General features: G+C 45.9%; 1 protein-coding gene across 2 annotated transcripts in view; it reads left to right on the top strand.

Annotated features, from left to right (window-relative positions):
• Positions 1-17265, top strand: part of BDH2 (3-hydroxybutyrate dehydrogenase 2) — a 54166-nt gene that overhangs the window by 20798 nt on the left and 16103 nt on the right. For both annotated transcript variants that reach the window (XM_069743662.1, XM_069743663.1), the window contains exons 5-6: positions 11459-11567; positions 13607-13667. In XM_069743662.1, the coding sequence (XP_069599763.1) occupies positions 11459-11567; positions 13607-13667 (170 nt within the window). The remainder of the gene's footprint in view (positions 1-11458; positions 11568-13606; positions 13668-17265) is intronic.

The following is a 17265-nucleotide window of genomic DNA, read 5'->3' as shown; positions in this document are numbered from 1 at the left end:
AGGCAATACCACTGTGGTACCTGAACTCCTGGGGTGCCACATTCCCCCCTGTTAAATCCAGTACTCCCGGACTGGGAAAAGGAAACATTAACTACAGGTTACAAAGGTGTAAAACATTTTGAAATACATAAAAAAGGTTTCAACTTGTTCTTCCCTTACGGGAGGCATTTTTGGCTTAAACGTTGCAAACATATTTACAAAAGTACAACTGGTCTTATACCAGGGTGTCCTTGTTCATTAACAACAGTACCGATGCGGGGGATCCGTCATAAACCCCAAATGTAGGACTTGGGCGGGCTACATGGCGTATCCAGACCCGATGTTCGCCACACCCAAACGGTTTTAGCTTCAGGTCAGTGAAGTAACAAGGCTCTACTCACGCCGGCAATGTGGGCAGAACCAGGGTGCCAACTATGTACAATAACAGTTTTTGGGCAATTCACTGTCCATTACCGTATTGTCCATTTTAAACTTGCAACAAGCATAAGCAAACATTTTTAAAACAGATAACAATTATTGACAGCAGTCCCTGTAACAGGCTGGGATCTGACCTCTGGTACTACGGGTGGATCTGCGTAGTTCCTGGTCTAACGTGTCTGCTGTTGTGAACCCACTAGTGTCTGTGCTACTTGTAGGCCAGCATCGTATTGGTAAAGTGGGCAAACGTCTGCGACTTCTTAGATTCACCATGGGTCTGACACATTCACCGATAGCAGAGGGTGGATTCTCTTGTTCCACTGCTGGGGTGACGTTTGCTGCTTGAGCCCGCTGGTGCAAAGTCTCTTCTGTCTCAGGATGGTCTTGAATCACATTTTGTTCTGGTATTTCTAGCTGGGGAAAAGTCAAGACCGGTATCACTATGGCCTGATGTACTTGAGTCCAAGACTGGGGAAAATCTCCAAGAACGGTATGGATCCTGTTTTCTTCTTCTACCATTGGTTGAGTAGTACTTGGATCTTTTTCTTTGTCTCTAAATTTGTCAGGGCATACTTTGAGATGATCTCTAGATACTGTAGTGATGTTTCTCCTCCATCTTTGCTGATTAGATAGACTTTAGTATTGTCAAAGTTGGATGGTAAGATAGTATATGCTTCTGCTTCCCACTGATCGAGTTTGTGCATTCTCCTTTTTCGCTTTAACACTTGTTCACCTGGTGACAAGGGAATTGCAGGGACACGTTGGTTATAGTCTCTCTGGTTTTTGTCTTGCCCGAGACAAGCTTCTTTCTACACACTCTTGTACTTGGCGGTATTTCTCTTGTCACTCGGTATCCCAATCTGTATCTGGTGAGGTTGTTTCTGGGGTTAGGACTCCCATGTCTAGATCAACAGGTAATTTGCTTGATCTTCCTCTCATCAGGTATGCTGGAGTATAGTTGGTTGAATTCACTGGGATGTGATTGTACAAATCTACCAAATCAGGCAACTTCTCTGGCCACAAGTTTCTTTCGTGTAAAGGCAAGGTCTTCAGTAAGTCAATCACTACTTGGTTCATCTTTTCACACATTCCGTTGCTTTGTTGGTGGTACGGTGGTGTTCTGATCTTTTTGCATCCATACAGGTTGCAGAATTCTTGAAACACTACTTCTTCAAAGGCTGGACCTTGATCAGTGAGTACCTTCTCTGGGTATCCATGTGGTTGGCAAAAGTGTTGCTGGAAGGCTTTGGCTGCTGTCTGGTCCTTGACAGGTACGACTACCAGGAATCTGGAGTAATGGTCCATAATGGTCAGAGCATAGACATAGCCTGACCGGCTTGGAGTTAGCTTCACGTGGTCTAAAGCTACCAGTTCAAGTGGCTGTTTGGTGACTATGGGCTGTGGGGAGCCCTCTGGCTGACACGGTCCTTTCTGCGCAGGTTGCATGGGCCACACTCTCGGCACCACTTTTCAATGGCTTTTCTCATGCTAATCCAGTAAAACCTTGCACGAAGTAGGATCTCTAACTTCTTCCATCCGAAGTGTCCTGCTTCATTGTGGTACGCTTCCAGAACCATTGGCGCTTCTTGTCTTGGGACCACTATCTGCCAGACCAGGTCATGAGTGCGTGGGTCAATATTCCTCAGACACAGCTTACCGTCGTACATAAATAGTTTGCCTTTCTCTTTCCACAGCTGTTGCGTCTCTTGTGGAGCATCTGGACTAGGGTGCGAATCGGCTTGCGTCAGCAGCTCCTTGACCAGACGGACTGCTGGGTCACTGTCCTGTGTCTTGGCCCATCCATGATGAGGCAATGGGTTCAGCGTAGCTTCTTGCTTGTTCCTCACATAAAGGGAATACTGAGTCACCCTGGGGCGATGGAAAGCTGGTAACTCTATTTTTTCGAGTTCTTCTGAATCTTCTCCCATCTCTGGTAAGTTAGGCATTCTGGACAGCGCATCGGCATTGGCATTCTTATGCCTTGCCCGGTACTTGATGATGAATTCATAATTGGACAATCGGACCATCCATCGCTGCTCAAAGCACCTAGTTTTGCCATCTCCAGGTGTGTCAGCGGATTGTTGTCCGTGAAAACTGAATCTTGCGGAGGCCAGGTAGTGTTTGAACCGCTCTGTTACCTCACAGACTATGGCGAGGAACTCCAGCTTGAAGGAACTGTAGTTCTCGGGGTTCCTTTCGGTGGGACTAAGTTTCCTGCTGGCATAGGCAATTACCCTTTCTTTGCCTTTCTGTACCTGGGACAACACGGCTCCCAGTCCCACATTGCTGGTGTCCGTGTACAGCACGAACGGTTGGTCATATTCTGGGTAGGCCAGTACCTCCTCTCATGTGAGAGCCAACTTCAACCGAGCGCAGGATCCCTCCAGTCTGTCGTTCCAGTCAAATGGGGTGTTCTTTCCCCTGGTTTTCTTAGATTGGCCCACTAACAGGTCTTGTAGTGGTGCGGCTATCTTGGTGAAGTCTGTAATAAATCTTCTGTAGTAGCCTACCAACCCTGAGGAACTGTCGGACTTCATGGATGTTGCTGGGCTTCGGCCAGTCTCTGATCACGGCGACCTTCTCAGGGTCTGGTGCCACTCCTTCGGCGCTTACCACATGGCCCAGGTACTGCACTTTGGGCTTTAACAGATGACATTTGGATGGTTTTACCTTTAGGCCAAAGTTGGACAGAGCATCGAACACCTCGGCCAGGTGCTTCAGGTGGTCCTCATATGTCTTGGAGAAGACAATGACATCGTCCAGGTACAGCAAGACGGTTTCGAAATTCTCCATCATCCTCTGGAATGTTCCTGGTGCGTTGCACAGTCCGAATGACATGTAGTTAAATTGAGAGACCCATCGGTGTTGTGAAGGCCGTCTTTTCCTTATCCGCCTCTGCTACGGGAACCTGCCAATACCCACTAGTGAGATCCAAGGTAGAGAAATAGTTAGCAGATTTTAAAGCAGCTAATGACTCTTCAATTCTGGGTAATGGGTAGGCATCCTTATGTGTAATGCGGTTTATCTGCCTGTAATCAACACACATCCTCATTGTACCATCCTTCTTCCTGACGAGGACTAATGGAGCTGCCCAGGGGCTACAACTATCTCTGATTACCCCAGCCTCCTTCATCTCTCGTGACATACTTTTGGCACATTGGTAGTGAGCTGGAGGTACAGGCCAGTACCTCTCTTTTATGGGCGGATGATTTCCCGTGGGGATATGATTTTGAACCCCTTTTACCTGCCCAAAATCTAGTGGGTATTTGCTGAATACCCGCTCATACTTATGGACCACCCGGTAAGCCCCTTGTTTTTGGTGTGATGGGGTAGAGTCAGTGCCCACGTGTCATTTCTGACACCAATCTTCCAATTGTCCTGCAGAGCCATTGTCCTCCGCCTGGTTATTATTTACAGTAAACAGTGTAGCAAGTGTAGCATATCTGGTTAGGTGGACTTCTTCCTCTCCGCAGTTAAGGACACGTACTGGTACCCTCCCCTTGCGGACATCAACCACCCCTCTGGCTGTCAGGATTGTGGGCCTACTGTCTGAATACACAGGTTCTACCAGGGCCTGGTAGTCTTTACCTCTGAGGCCTAGTGATGCCCGACACCATATTAACATTTCACTCCTGGGGGGTATTGTAATGGGGATCAGGTCACTCACTGTGACACGGCCAATCTCTCCACCAGATAATTCTACCTGTTGTCTCTGCACCAGAGCTCTGATTTCTTTCTGCAGGATACGTTGTTCACTGGAACCAGCAGTTTCGACCACCTGTTGTAACAAGACAATAACCTCGGCAAGACCATTTTCAATAATATTAGTAGCAATGGTCAACATAGGGTTACATTCACGTCGATCAATATCAACAATCACCATTCCTTGGGCCTTCAATTCTACCCACCCCACCTTATTGGTGACCTCTTTGTACCCCACCTGTGGCAAATGCTGGCCATTACTGGCAACTATTGTTAAATCACTATCTGGGCCACAGGTAATGTCTGTGTCAGCCCAATAATGTTTATAGAGAATGTAAGGCATAGTTGTAACCTGGGAGCCGGTGTCCAATAAAGCATTTATCGGGATGCCGTCGATCACAACGGGGAGGACTGGTCGTCCTCCAATGTATTTGGCTCGCCAACTTTGTGGGCCTGGTCGTCTTATTCCTTGGGGTTGGCCCTCTGCCCCAGGGGTCGCTCGTTTAAATGACAGTACCTTGCAATGTCCTGCCTGGTTGCAGCGGCGGCAGATGGGTCGTCCGTCCTGATGATAGTTGTCATTATCTCTTCCTCTGGTCGGCGGAATCCTCTTCAGTCTTCGCCAAGGGACGTTCTCTGTGCTGGCAGCCAGCTTGATCTTTTCTTTCGGAGATTCCTGCGGGGACTGCACAGTCCTGGCTAGTGCAGCTACGCTTTTCGTCAGTTCCTTGACCTGGAGGCGTAGTCCTGTGGAAGGATCATCATCCAGGGTCTGTGCATCGGCCTCAACGGGAACCTGAGGATATGATGCCACCTCCTGGTGGTACGTGAGGGCTGAATACCTAGGGGGCACTGTGCGGCTGGGCTGAGGTTCGTGCAGCACCCGGATGGCCCTGTCTTTAAATTGCGCAAAGTCCAGGTCAGGGATTTGCAAGGCCAGGATGTGTCGCTGGGTCCTGTGGGTGCTGGACAGTACAGTCATGGCCAAAATTTTTGAGAATGACACCAAAATTATATTTTCACATGATCTGCTGCCCTCTGGTTTTTATTAGTGTTTGTCTGATGTTTATATCACATACAGAAATATAATTGCAATCATATAATGAGTACCAATAGGTTATATTGACAGTTAGATTGAGTTAATGCAGCAAGTCAATATTTGCAGTGTTGACCCTTCTTCTTCAAGACCTCTGCAATTTTCCCTGGCATGCTCTCAATCAACTTCTGGGCCAAATCCTGGCTGATAGCAGTCCATTCTTGCATAATCAATGCTTGCATTTTGCCAGAATTTGTTGGTTTTTGTTTGTCCACCTGTTTTTTGATGATTGACCACAAGTTCTCAATGGGATTAAGATCTGGGGAGTTTCCAGGCCATGGACCCAAAATCTCTGTTTTGTTCCATGAGCCATTTAGTTATCTCCTTTGCTTTATGGCAAGGTGCTCCATCATGCTGGAAAAGGCATTGTTGGGTGCCAAACTGCTCTTCCACGGTTGGGAGAAGTTGCTCTTGGAGGACATTCTGGTACTATTCTTTATTCATGGCTGTGTTTTTAGGCAAGACTGTGAGTGAGCCGATTCCCTTGGCTGAGAAGCAACCCCACACATGAATGGTTTCAGGATGCTTTACAGTTGGCATGAGACAAGACTGGTGGTAGCGCTCACCTCTTCTTCTCCGAATAAGCTGTTTTCCAGATGTCCCAAACAATCGAAAAGGGGATTCATCAGAGAAAATGACTTTGCCCCAGTCCTCAGCAGTCCACTCCCTGTACCTTTTGCAGAATATCAGTCGGTCCCTGATGTTTTTTCTGGAGAGAAGTGGCTTCTTTGCTGCCCTCCTTGAAACCAGGCCTTGCTCAAAGAGTCTCCGCCTCACAGTGCGTCCAGAAGCACTCACACCAGCCTGCTGCCATTCCTGAGCAAGCTCGGCACTGCTGGTAGTCCGATCCCACAGCTGAAACAGTTTTAAGATACGGTCCTGGCGCTTGCTGGTCTTTCTTGGGCGCCCTGGAGCCTTTTTGACAACAATGGAAGCTCTCTCCTTGAAGTTCTTGATGATGCGATAGATTGTTGACTGAGGTGCAATCTTTGTAGCTGCGATACTCTTCCCTGTTAGGCCATTTTTGTGCAGTGCAATGATGGCTGCACGTGTTTCTTTAGAGATAACCATGGTTAACTGAATAGAAACAATGATACCAAGCACCAGCCTCCTTTTAAAGTGTCCAGTGATGTCATTCTTACTTAATCATGACTGAATGATCGCCAGCCCTGTCCTCATCCACACCCACACCTGTGTTAATGGATCAATCACTAAAACAATGTTAGCTGCTCCTTTTAAGGCAGGACTGCAATGATGTTGAAATGTGTTTTGGAGGTTAAAGTTCATTTTCTGGGCAAATATTGACTTTGCAAGTACAGTAATTGCTGTTAAGCTGATCACTCTGACATTCAGGAGTATATGCAAACTGCCATTAGAAAAAATGAAGCAGTAGACTTTGGAAAAATTAATATTTGTCTCATTCTCAAAATTTTTGTCCATGACTGTAGTCCCTCAATGAACTGCTCCTTTAAGAGCTTGTCTCCATCCTGTACGCTGTTAGGGTCAACTTGTTTGATGGCCCGCACTGCCTCTTGTAGATTAAGGGCATAGTCCCGTATGCTATCCTGTGTTCTCTGCTTGCACCCAAAAAACTTCATTTTGATTTCTGCAAAGGTGCGGGTGTCAAAGGTGATTTTAAGTTTGGCAAAGATTTGCTGCACAGTCCCTTTTTCTATATCTGGCTAGGATTTTACCTCGCTTGGGGCTGCGCCAATTAGTTGGCCAATTAGAATGCTGACCTTTTGATGCTCTGTCAGAGGATATACTTCAAATAGGCTGCAGAGCCTTTCCTTAAAGTCACTGAGTGTATGGGACTCCCCAGAATATTGTGGAAGCCAGGCCGCTCCTGGTATATAGGGCATGGATAGCGGCATTATGGGAGCAGTTACTGCTGTGGGGGCCGGCCGGCTGGCAGGAGCTGCGGGCACTGCGGGGCCTGGTGGCATTATGGGACCTGCGGCTGCGTCCACCGTAAGGTCTGGGGGCATCATGGGGCCTGCGGCTGCGATCGCCGCCAATTTTTCTCCCGGGTCAGACATGTCCCCTTGCTAACTTTATAGAGGCCCGATGTGTTCTTTTCCGGAGACTGTAGTGGTTCCTCCAGTGCGCGGTCTGCAGCGGTTCCTCTTGTCAGCGGTCGGGCTCTTCTCCCGACCCTCCGTCCAGGGCTGTGCAGCACCTTCACTTGCTGTGTTGCTGCACGGCAACCTCACTTGTGGCTCTCACTTCAGGCTCCACCCACTATGGCACACCCCTCTTTTTCTGCGCTCCTCACGTCGCTCCTTCTGGTAGCTGTTGGCGGTTATTTTTAAAACAAAGTGCGCGCACCATGTGACGCAGTGATGGTGTCAGTTATGGCATGACGCAGTTATGGCGATGTTTTGATGGCGATGTTTTAGAAACCCTTTAAAGTCTCTGGCATACAACTTATTAAAGTCTCTCTTTTAAGTACAGTCGCACAAGACCCACTTCAAAGGGTCAGTCCATCCTGTTCGTGACGCCAAAATGAAGCGCCCGTCAGGGCCGTGGGGTACTCTGTACAGGGTCCGTTACTTAAAGGGATGTGTCACGGCGGCGGCGGCCTGGTCCGTACCCTGGGTGCCCATGTTAAAGGAAAGGTCTTTAAAGGGGTTGTGGAAATAAGGAAAGTTCGTGACGCCACCTGTGGTTCTTGGTCAGAGGTGACCGACACTGCTTAAAGGGATTCTCTGGGGGCGATGGTGCTAGAGCAAAGATGGTGTCGCTTCCTATAGGTGAAGCGGTGTCCCCAGGGTTCCCGGTGTATTTGGCAGGGATGGTGAATGCTGCAAATAATTGGAGGACACAGGGTTGCAGTTTTTACCTTGTTTACTGAGATGGTATTCAGCCTCAGCCCAGGGTACCGGTAACAGGTGTAGCTGAGTCCAGGCAGCCTGAAGACAGGTGGAAATCCCCTTGACAGGTCAGTTTGGGAGCCTTCCAGTATGCGATCATCTGTGGTCCCTTGCTGCCTGTAGCTCTCTAACAAGGCCCTCTTTCTTCCCTGTCCAGGGACAGTACCTGCACGGTAGGCAGCTTGAGCCGTCTCTTTTGGGTCTCTGTTTACATGACTCTGGATTCTGATTGCTGCTGTACCTCAGGTATTATGTGGGCAAGTCCCTTTTAGTTTCCTGCCCTCCGGTTCTGCTGTGGGGCTTGCAGTCCCCCTCGGCCTCTTGGTACCCGGTTTCTGCGCTCTGCTTAGAGAGGCCCAGTAGCAGTCTTTCTCTAGCTCCTAAGTACCTCTGTGCTCCTTCACTGTCTGCTACCAACTGTCAACTCTCTGCTTGTCTGCTTAGCAACTACGTAGCAACTGACTCATCCTCCCGATCAGAGAGAGCAGCTCCCCTCAAGTCGGGTGTAGAGCTCCCCCCTCTGGCCTGGAGTCAAAATGTGTTGCATGTAAGGTTACCTGCCATATGGATTCCCTCTGTCTCCAGGCATGGCTTTACCCTCCCCGAGAGGAAGGCAATATCACTGGTACCTGAACTCCTGGGGTGCCACAGGTGCATAATCAGACAGGTTATAAACTAGTAGTGGACATTTAGTGGGGTACAAAATTGCCGACAGGCTGCAGTCATTGGAAGAATCATCCTTATTTATTAATGAACTGTACAATGTCACAAGCTCCTTAGGCAGAGATATTAAACCCTTTATGACGGAGCCTTTTTGCGTTTTCGTTTTTCGCTCCCCTCCTTCCCAGAGTCATAACTTTTTTATTTTTCCACCAATATGGCTATGTGAGGGCTTTGTTTTTTGTGGGGCGAGTTGTACTTTTGAACGACACCATTGGTTTTACCATGTCTTGTACTAGAAAACGGGGAAAAAAATTCCAAGTGTGGTGAAATTGCAAAAAAAAGTGCAACCCCACACTTCTTTTTGGTTTGGCTTTTTTGCTAGGTTCACTAACTGCTAAAAGTGACCTACCATTATGATTCTCCAGGTCATTACAAGTTCATAGACACCAAACATGTCTAGGTTCTTTTTTATCTAAGTGGTGAAAAAAAAATTCCAAACTTTGCTAAAAAACATTGCGCAGTTTTCCGATACCCGTAGCGTCTCCATTTTTCGGGATCTCGGGTCGGGTGAGGGCTTATTTTTTGCGTTCTGAGCTGATGCTTTTAATATTACCACTTTTGTGCAGATACGTTCTTTTAATTGCTCGTTATTGCATTTTAATGCAATGTCGCAGCGACCACAAAAACGTAATTCTGGCGTTTTGATTTTTTTTTCTCGCTACGCCGTTTAGCGATCAGGTTAATCCTTTTTTTTATTGAAAGATCGGGCGATTCTGAACATGTCGATACCAAATATGTGTATGTTTGATTTTTTTTATTATTGTTTTTTAATATTGTTTTATTTTGAATGGGGCAATAGGGGGGTGATTTAAACTTTTATTTTTTTTATTTTTTTTCATATTTTTTAAACCATTTTTTTTTTAACTTTTGCCATGCTTCAATAGCCTCCATGGGAGGCAAGAAGCTGGCACAACTTGATCGACTCCGTTATTAGCGCTGACCACAGGGTGGCGCTCACAGCAATCTGGCACCAGCAACCATAGAGGTCTCAAGGAGACCTCTGGTTGTCATGCCGACACATCGCTGACCCCCGATCACGTGACGGGGGTCAGCGATGCACTCATTTCCTGCCTGATGCGCTAGTTAAATGCCGCTGTCAGCGTTTGACACCGGCATTTAACTAGTTAATAGCGGCGGGTGGATCGCGATTCCACTCGCCACTATTGCGGGCACATGTCAGCTGTTCAAAACGGCTGACATGTCGCGGATTTGATGTGGGCTCACCACCGGATCTCACATCAAAGGGGGAGACACGAAATGTGCAGTACTAGTTGTGACGGGGTTAAAATGCTTACACAAAGCTTAAAAACAAGAAAAAACCAAACACAAGTAACAAACCCCCCCAACCTTTTAATAGGAGATCATTCAAAAACCAATACTTGCCATTTGTACATTCTCTCCAAGGTCTTCCTTCAGTTGGTCCCTTTCTGACTGCAGACTCTGAATTGTGACCCTCAGCTCATTGCTTTCATTTGTCATCATTTCCATGTGTTGCTGAAGATGGAGAAGCTTTTCTTCAATCTTTGATTTCTCATTACTCAAGGATGCAAACTGCGCTTCCATGTCTTGCAAGTTGCCATCTTCAGTGTTCTGCAACATTTTTTTTTTTAATAAAACGGTATAAAAAGGGAAATGGACATCTTGGGGATATCCTTGATGTATTGCTCCGCTTATTTAAACATTTTGTTTTCAGAGTCTTCGCTCTTGGATTCTGATGATTTTTTACCCCCAGTTCTATAATATAGCTTCTTCCTCTTTCTCCTCCTGCCGCCGGCCTCCTGTCATGACTTACAGGTCACTTATCTCTGTGACCGGCTCCCCTGTCCGAGATCTCGCGTAGATGCCATAGTTTCCAGAGGTGGCACAAATCGATAATCCGCCTCTTGCCCCTGGGAATGATAGCACTTTGGTGAGATCTTGGGCGAGGGAACAGGTCACAGAACAGCGTGAACGGTCAGTTACAGACAGGAGGCCGGCAGCGGAAGGAGAAAGAGGAGAGGGGCCAAAGAGCTGCGAGCCAAGCTTCATGCACTTGCAAGCTCATTTGTACAAACATTCACTGATTGCTTTCTAGAAAACAGAAAAACAGACTTCTAATAAAAAGGTATGGATGTCATTAACATTTCAGATGCATTACATAGATGACGTTAGTCTAGGGTGATTAAACCTGCTAACAGGTAATAGAATGTTTCATAAGTTGCACTTAACTCTAAATTGGTTACCTACCAGAGCAGGGCAAACCACACAAGCACCTCTACGCCCGTTTCGCCACTTCGTCAGGAGCCATGCTTGTGAAGATGGGATTTCTTGTATATGTATTAAGTGCATAATTTGTTATATTGAGGTTAATCCTGCTGTAGCTTCTTCCCAGTTTTATGTGTAGTGCAGGGTCTATGGGGTTAGTGTATGGCACAAGGCTTTACTCTTTGATATTTCTGAATAACTGTGCCATACACTCTCCGCCCTGGCATTGAATGTGGCATAACGCTATATTATGGCTGGAGTGTTTCTCTAATAGCCATGCCCTTTAGTATGTGCCCATTGTGGGATCCTGCTATACTGGTTTCTTTTTGTTTTAAAGTGGTGTACTGTTATTAATCCTAAATCTTGTTTCTTTACACTGTAATCTGTTGTATATGTGTTACAGTTTTGTTCACCATGGATCCATATTGGATTGTGAGGAGGCAGATTGGGATTTCACTATGAATCTCAACGTGCGAAGCATGTATCTCATGATCAAAGCATTCCTGCCCAAAGTAAGGGCACAATGTTCTCATTCATCAATGACGTGTATTGTTTAGTGCTGCGATCTGTAGTAGTTACTATATATAATATGTCCTGTGCATTGTCAACAAAAATGTAGAAAAAATGTATTTTTCAGCTTTGTAAAAAAAAAAAAAAATGCAGTGAATGAATGGTGCACTACTACAACCATTTTTCACCTCTGTTTTACTATTTCATACTGCTTACAACTCAGATCCCAGGGCAGGCCACGGCCTTTTTTATAATGGCTACATCTGTCTGGTTTGCACTTCTGGAGAAGTTTGTTCTACTGCTAATCTATGTTAAAATGAACCTGACAATGGATTCATGCTGCTCGATCCACGGGTAGCATGCATCAGACATTGGCTATACGATTTCCGTCAGGCATGTTTGACTCTTTCTCTTGACACTACAGCGTTTCAGAGTAAAACTTACTTTAAAAGCCACCAGGGACCGAACCACACAGGAGACTTGTCAGACAGATTCTCCCCACCAGCTGCTAGTGACTGACAGGTCTCTATACACGCACACATGGAGAGATCTGTCAGTCAATGGCAGCCGGCGAGGAGAAGCCACCAGGTGCCTACCTGTCCGACCAGTCACCCGCGCATCTTGATGCCTGAAGGCTTTGAAAGACTGTTTTTCTCTGAAATGGAGTCAGACAAACCTGGCTGAAATCATACAGCCAGTGCCTGTGGATTGGGAAGCATTTATCAGTTGTCAGATTCCCTTTAGTTTGGTCTTATTGTATTCTTGACCTTTTTTTTCAAATTATTAAAAATTGCCTACAGCTCCTATGCCAACCTATGTGATCCCATGGTAACAGACTACAAATAATTCTTCTGTAGTCTGATTTAGTAGTCATACTCCCCGGTTTCTGTCCCCACTTTTGGTACCCAACAGGACGGTAGTAGGGGACATAAAGAAATTAGTTTGATTACAAGATCATGCCACAAATGGTTTTTGTAGTCTGTTTCTATGGAGACACGCAGATTTGAAGAGTAGTCTCACAATGGTACTAAATCTGTAGTAATATTTTTTTACAAATAAAAGAAACCATATATATATAAATCAGAGGAGATGGCAGCTTTCTTCCAGACTTAGGGTAGCATCTGTCTGCAGATGCGTGATACGGCACCTTTGCTCTGTTCACTTTAGGGAAGCGGAGCTGCAATATTAGCGCCACTCTTGTACAGGTATTGGGCTGTTTCTGGAAGAAAGCCGCCATGTGTCTTACCAACTCAATTTATACTTACAGCTCGCTCACTAACATGCAAGTTAGGCCCAACTGAGAACAGTTCTTGTGGTAAAACAAAGTATTTTATACAAATAGCAATTTTAAGCATGAATTAAAGGATATATAGTGACTATCAGAGTCATGTCATAAACATACAACAAATTACATAGGAGTGAATAAGCATCAATACATCACCGGATATTGTAGCATCACTCCTCAATCGGAGGGACCTCGGTTTAGTGAGGAGGAAAATTGCAGGAAAGCATCAAGGCGGCCAGCACGTCTGCTTCACCTGTCTGAAGAAAGTCCCTACCTCACTGAATCAGCCCCATTCTTTTATATTCTTTTCTTGTCTTACTATATCCACTTCTGTGCAGTACATTCTACAAAATCATCTTTATATAATTCATCACGCAGTCATGTGCAATGAAGACTTCCAGAACATTCTAGCGCGTGATTACCTTTTAAGATCATGCGCAGTTAGTTGTTTTTCCAAGGGTCTAATGAGCTAATTTTGTTCTTTTCAATGTTTTTATACTCCTGTTTTGTGAGTGATAAGAGCTAGTGTTAACTAGACTAGTCTCCTTCTGCAGCCATATTTTGTCCTATAATAACCTTGTACGCATACTCTAAAGCAAGAAACCATATTGATCACTATATATGTCTGGATACAGATTACATCCATACAATCAATCTTGTCCCATTTGTATCACACCATGTTTTACTAAACCTGTATAATCTCTATTCATAAGAGCATTGGACATTGGTGTCACTTTAATTCCTAATGTTTTCCAGATGCTTGCTCAAAAATCAGGCAACATTATCAACATGTCTTCAGTAGCTTCCAGTATTAAAGGTATGCATTACTAACCGCGCTGTACTCATCTGCTCCGGGTTCACTGATTAGTCTCTGCCGCTACTCCTGATGTCTAGCGTTGGATGCGACGCTGACGTTAGGACAAGGTGCGGCAGCCAATCAGCGACTGTGAATGGGGTGGTTTGTCTAATTTGGCACAGCCGCTCAGCTCAGTGATTGGGTGTCACGCTCTTGATGTGATGTCAGCACTTTAACCAATATCTGACGCCGGTAGCAGCAGTGGAGACTCATTGTTCGAGCCAGGGCAGGTAAGGGCAGCATTGTTTGTGTTCTAACTACCTGCACCCGGGACCGAACATTATCTGAAAGGGAATAACCCCTTTAATTATATAAATGTTTTAGTGTTTTACATTTTTGTTGCTTTCTCTTGAGTGTGCATTTTACTACATTGGTCACGTTATCTTGATTGGTTAGGCAGGAGTAGAAATAACAACTTATAATTTTTTTTTTCCTGAACACTCTGGTGTTTTGTAGAAAACCTAGTTTGAATAGCTGGCCAGTGATTATAGGATGAAGCCTGATTAGTCTACCACCGTTCCCCAGCTAGCTTCTCACCACCCCCCACAGTTGACTGTCAGGACTCTCCCTATTTACTTACATGAGTGAGACCTGTCACTCAACTGGAGTGGTGCAAAGATAAGCCACTGAGAGCCATACCGGATTAGTGAAGCCTCTCCATATATTCCCATCTGGATAAGCCACTGAGAGCCATACCGGATTAGTGAAGCCTCTCCATATATTCCCCATCTGGATAAGCCACTGAGAGCCATACCGGATTAGTGAAGCCTCTCCATATATTCCCCATCTGGATAAGCCACTGAGAACCATACCGGATTAGTGAAGCCTCTCCATATATTCCCCATCTGGATAAGCCACTGAGAGTTATACCGGATTAGTGAAGCCTCTCCATATATTCCCCATCTGGATAAGCCACTGAGAGCCATACCGGATTAGTGAAGCCTCTCCATATATTCCCCATCTGGATAAGCCACTGAGAGCCATACCGGATTAGTGAAGCCTCTCCATATATTCCCCATCTGGATAAGCCACTGAGAACCATACCGGATTAGTGAAGCCTCTCCATATATTCCCCATCTGGATAAGCCACTGAGAACCATACCGGATTAGTGAAGCCTCTCCATATATTCCCCATCTGGATAAGCCACTGAGAGTTATACCGGATTAGTGAAGCCTCTCCATATATTCCCCATCTGGATAAGCCACTGAGAGCCATACCGGATTAGTGAAGCCTCTCCATACATTCCCCATCTGGATAAGCCACTGAGAGTTATACCGGATTAGTGAAGCCTCTCCATATATTCCCCATCTGGATAAGCCACTGAGAGCCATACCGGATTAGTGAAGCCTCTCCATATATTCCCCATCTGGATAAGCCCCTGAGAGTTATACCGGATTAGTGAAGCCTCTCCATACATTCCCCATCTGGATAAGCCACTGAGAGCCATACCGGATTAGTGAAGCCTCTCCATACATTCCCCATCTGGATAAGCCACTGAGAGTTATACCGGATTAGTGAAGCCTCTCCATATATTCCCCATCTGGATAAGCCACTGAGAGCCATACCGGATTAGTGAAGCCTCTCCATACATTCCCCATCTGGATAAGCCACTGAGAGTTATACCGGATTAGTGAAGCCTCTCCATATATTCCCCATCTGGATAAGCCACTGAGAGCCATACCGGATTAGTGAAGCCTCTCCATATATTCCCCATCTGGATAAGCCACTGAGAGTTATACCGGATTAGTGAAGCCTCTCCATATATTCCCCATCTGGATAAGCCACTGAGAGCCATACCGGATTAGTGAAGCCTCTCCATATATTCCCCATCTGGATAAGCCACTGAGAGTTATACCGGATTAGTGAAGCCTCTCCATATATTCCCCATCTGGATAAGCCACTGAGAGCCATACCGGATTAGTGAAGCCTCTCCATATATTCCCCATCTGGATAAGCCACTGAGAGCCATACCGGATTAGTGAAGCCTCTCCATATATTCCCCATCTGGATAAGCCACTGAGAGCCATACCGGATTAGTGAAGCCTCTCCATACATTCCCCATCTGGATAAGCCACTGAGAGTTATACCGGATTAGTGAAGCCTCTCCATATATTCCCCATCTAGATAAGCCGCTGAGAGTTATACCGGATTAGTGAAGCCTCTCCATATATTCCCCATCTGGATAAGCCGCTGAGAGCCATACCGGATTAGTGAAGCCTCTCCATACATTCCCCATCTGGATAAGCCACTGAGAGTTATACCGGATTAGTGAAGCCTCTCCATATATTCCCCATCTGGATAAGCCACTGAGAGCCATACCGGATTAGTGAAGCCTCTCCATACATTCCCCATCTGGATAAGCCACTGAGAGTTATACCGGATTAGTGAAGCCTCTCCATATATTCCCCATCTGGATAAGCCCCTGAGAGTTATACCGGATTAGTGAAGCCTCTCCATATATTCCCCATCTGGATAAGCCCCTGAGAGTTATACCGGATTAGTGAAGCCTCTCCATATATTCCCCATCTGGATAAGCCACTGAGAGCCATACCGAATTAGTGAAGCCTCTCCATATATTCCCATCTGGATAAGCCACTGAGAGCCATACCGGATTAGTGAAGCCTCTCCATATATTCCCCATCTGGATAAGCCACTGAGAGTTATACCGGATTAGTGAAGCCTCTCCATATATTCCCATCTGGATAAGCCACTGAGAGTTATACCGGATTAGTGAAGCCTCTCCATATATTCCCATCTGGATAAGCCACTGAGAGCCATACCGGATTAGTGAAGTCTCTCCATACATTCCCCATCTGGATAAGCCACTGAGAACCATACCGGATTAGTGAAGCCTCTCCATATATTCCCCATCTGGATAAGCCACTGAGAACCATACCAGATTAGTGAAGCCTCTCCATATATTCCCCATCTGGATAAGCCACTGAGAGCCATACCGGATTAGTGAAGCCTCTCCATATATTCCCATCTGGATAAGCCACTGAGAACCATACCGGATTAGTGAAGCCTCTCCATATATTCCCCATCTGGATAAGCCACTGAGAGTTATGCCGGATTAGTGAAGCCTCTCCATATATTCCCATCTGGATAAGCCACTGAGAGTTATACCGGATTAGTGAAGTCTCTCCATACATTCCCCATCTGGATAAGCCACTGAGAGTTATACCGGATTAGTGAAGTCTCTCCATATATTCCCATCTGGATAAGCCACTGAGAGTTATACCGGATTAGTGAAGTCTCTCCATACATTCCCCATCTGGATAAGCCACTGAGAGTTATACCGGATTAGTGAAGTCTCTCCATACATTCCCCATCTGGATAAGCCACTGAGAGTTATACCGGATTAGTGAAGCCTCTCCATATATTCCCATCTGGATAAGCCACTGAGAGTTATGCCGGATTAGTGAAGCCTCTCCATATATTCCCATCTGGATAAGCCACTGAGAGCCATACCGGATTAGTGAAGCCTCTCCATATATTCCCCATCTGGATAAGCCACTGAGAGTTATACCGGATTAGTGAAGCCTCTCCATATATTCC

This window comes from Ranitomeya imitator, chromosome 1, assembly GCF_032444005.1.
Source record: "Ranitomeya imitator isolate aRanImi1 chromosome 1, aRanImi1.pri, whole genome shotgun sequence".
Taxonomy (NCBI): Eukaryota; Metazoa; Chordata; class Amphibia; order Anura; family Dendrobatidae; genus Ranitomeya; species Ranitomeya imitator.
Note: the sequence above shows the minus strand (reverse complement) of the source record. Positions and strands in the feature narration are given on the sequence as shown.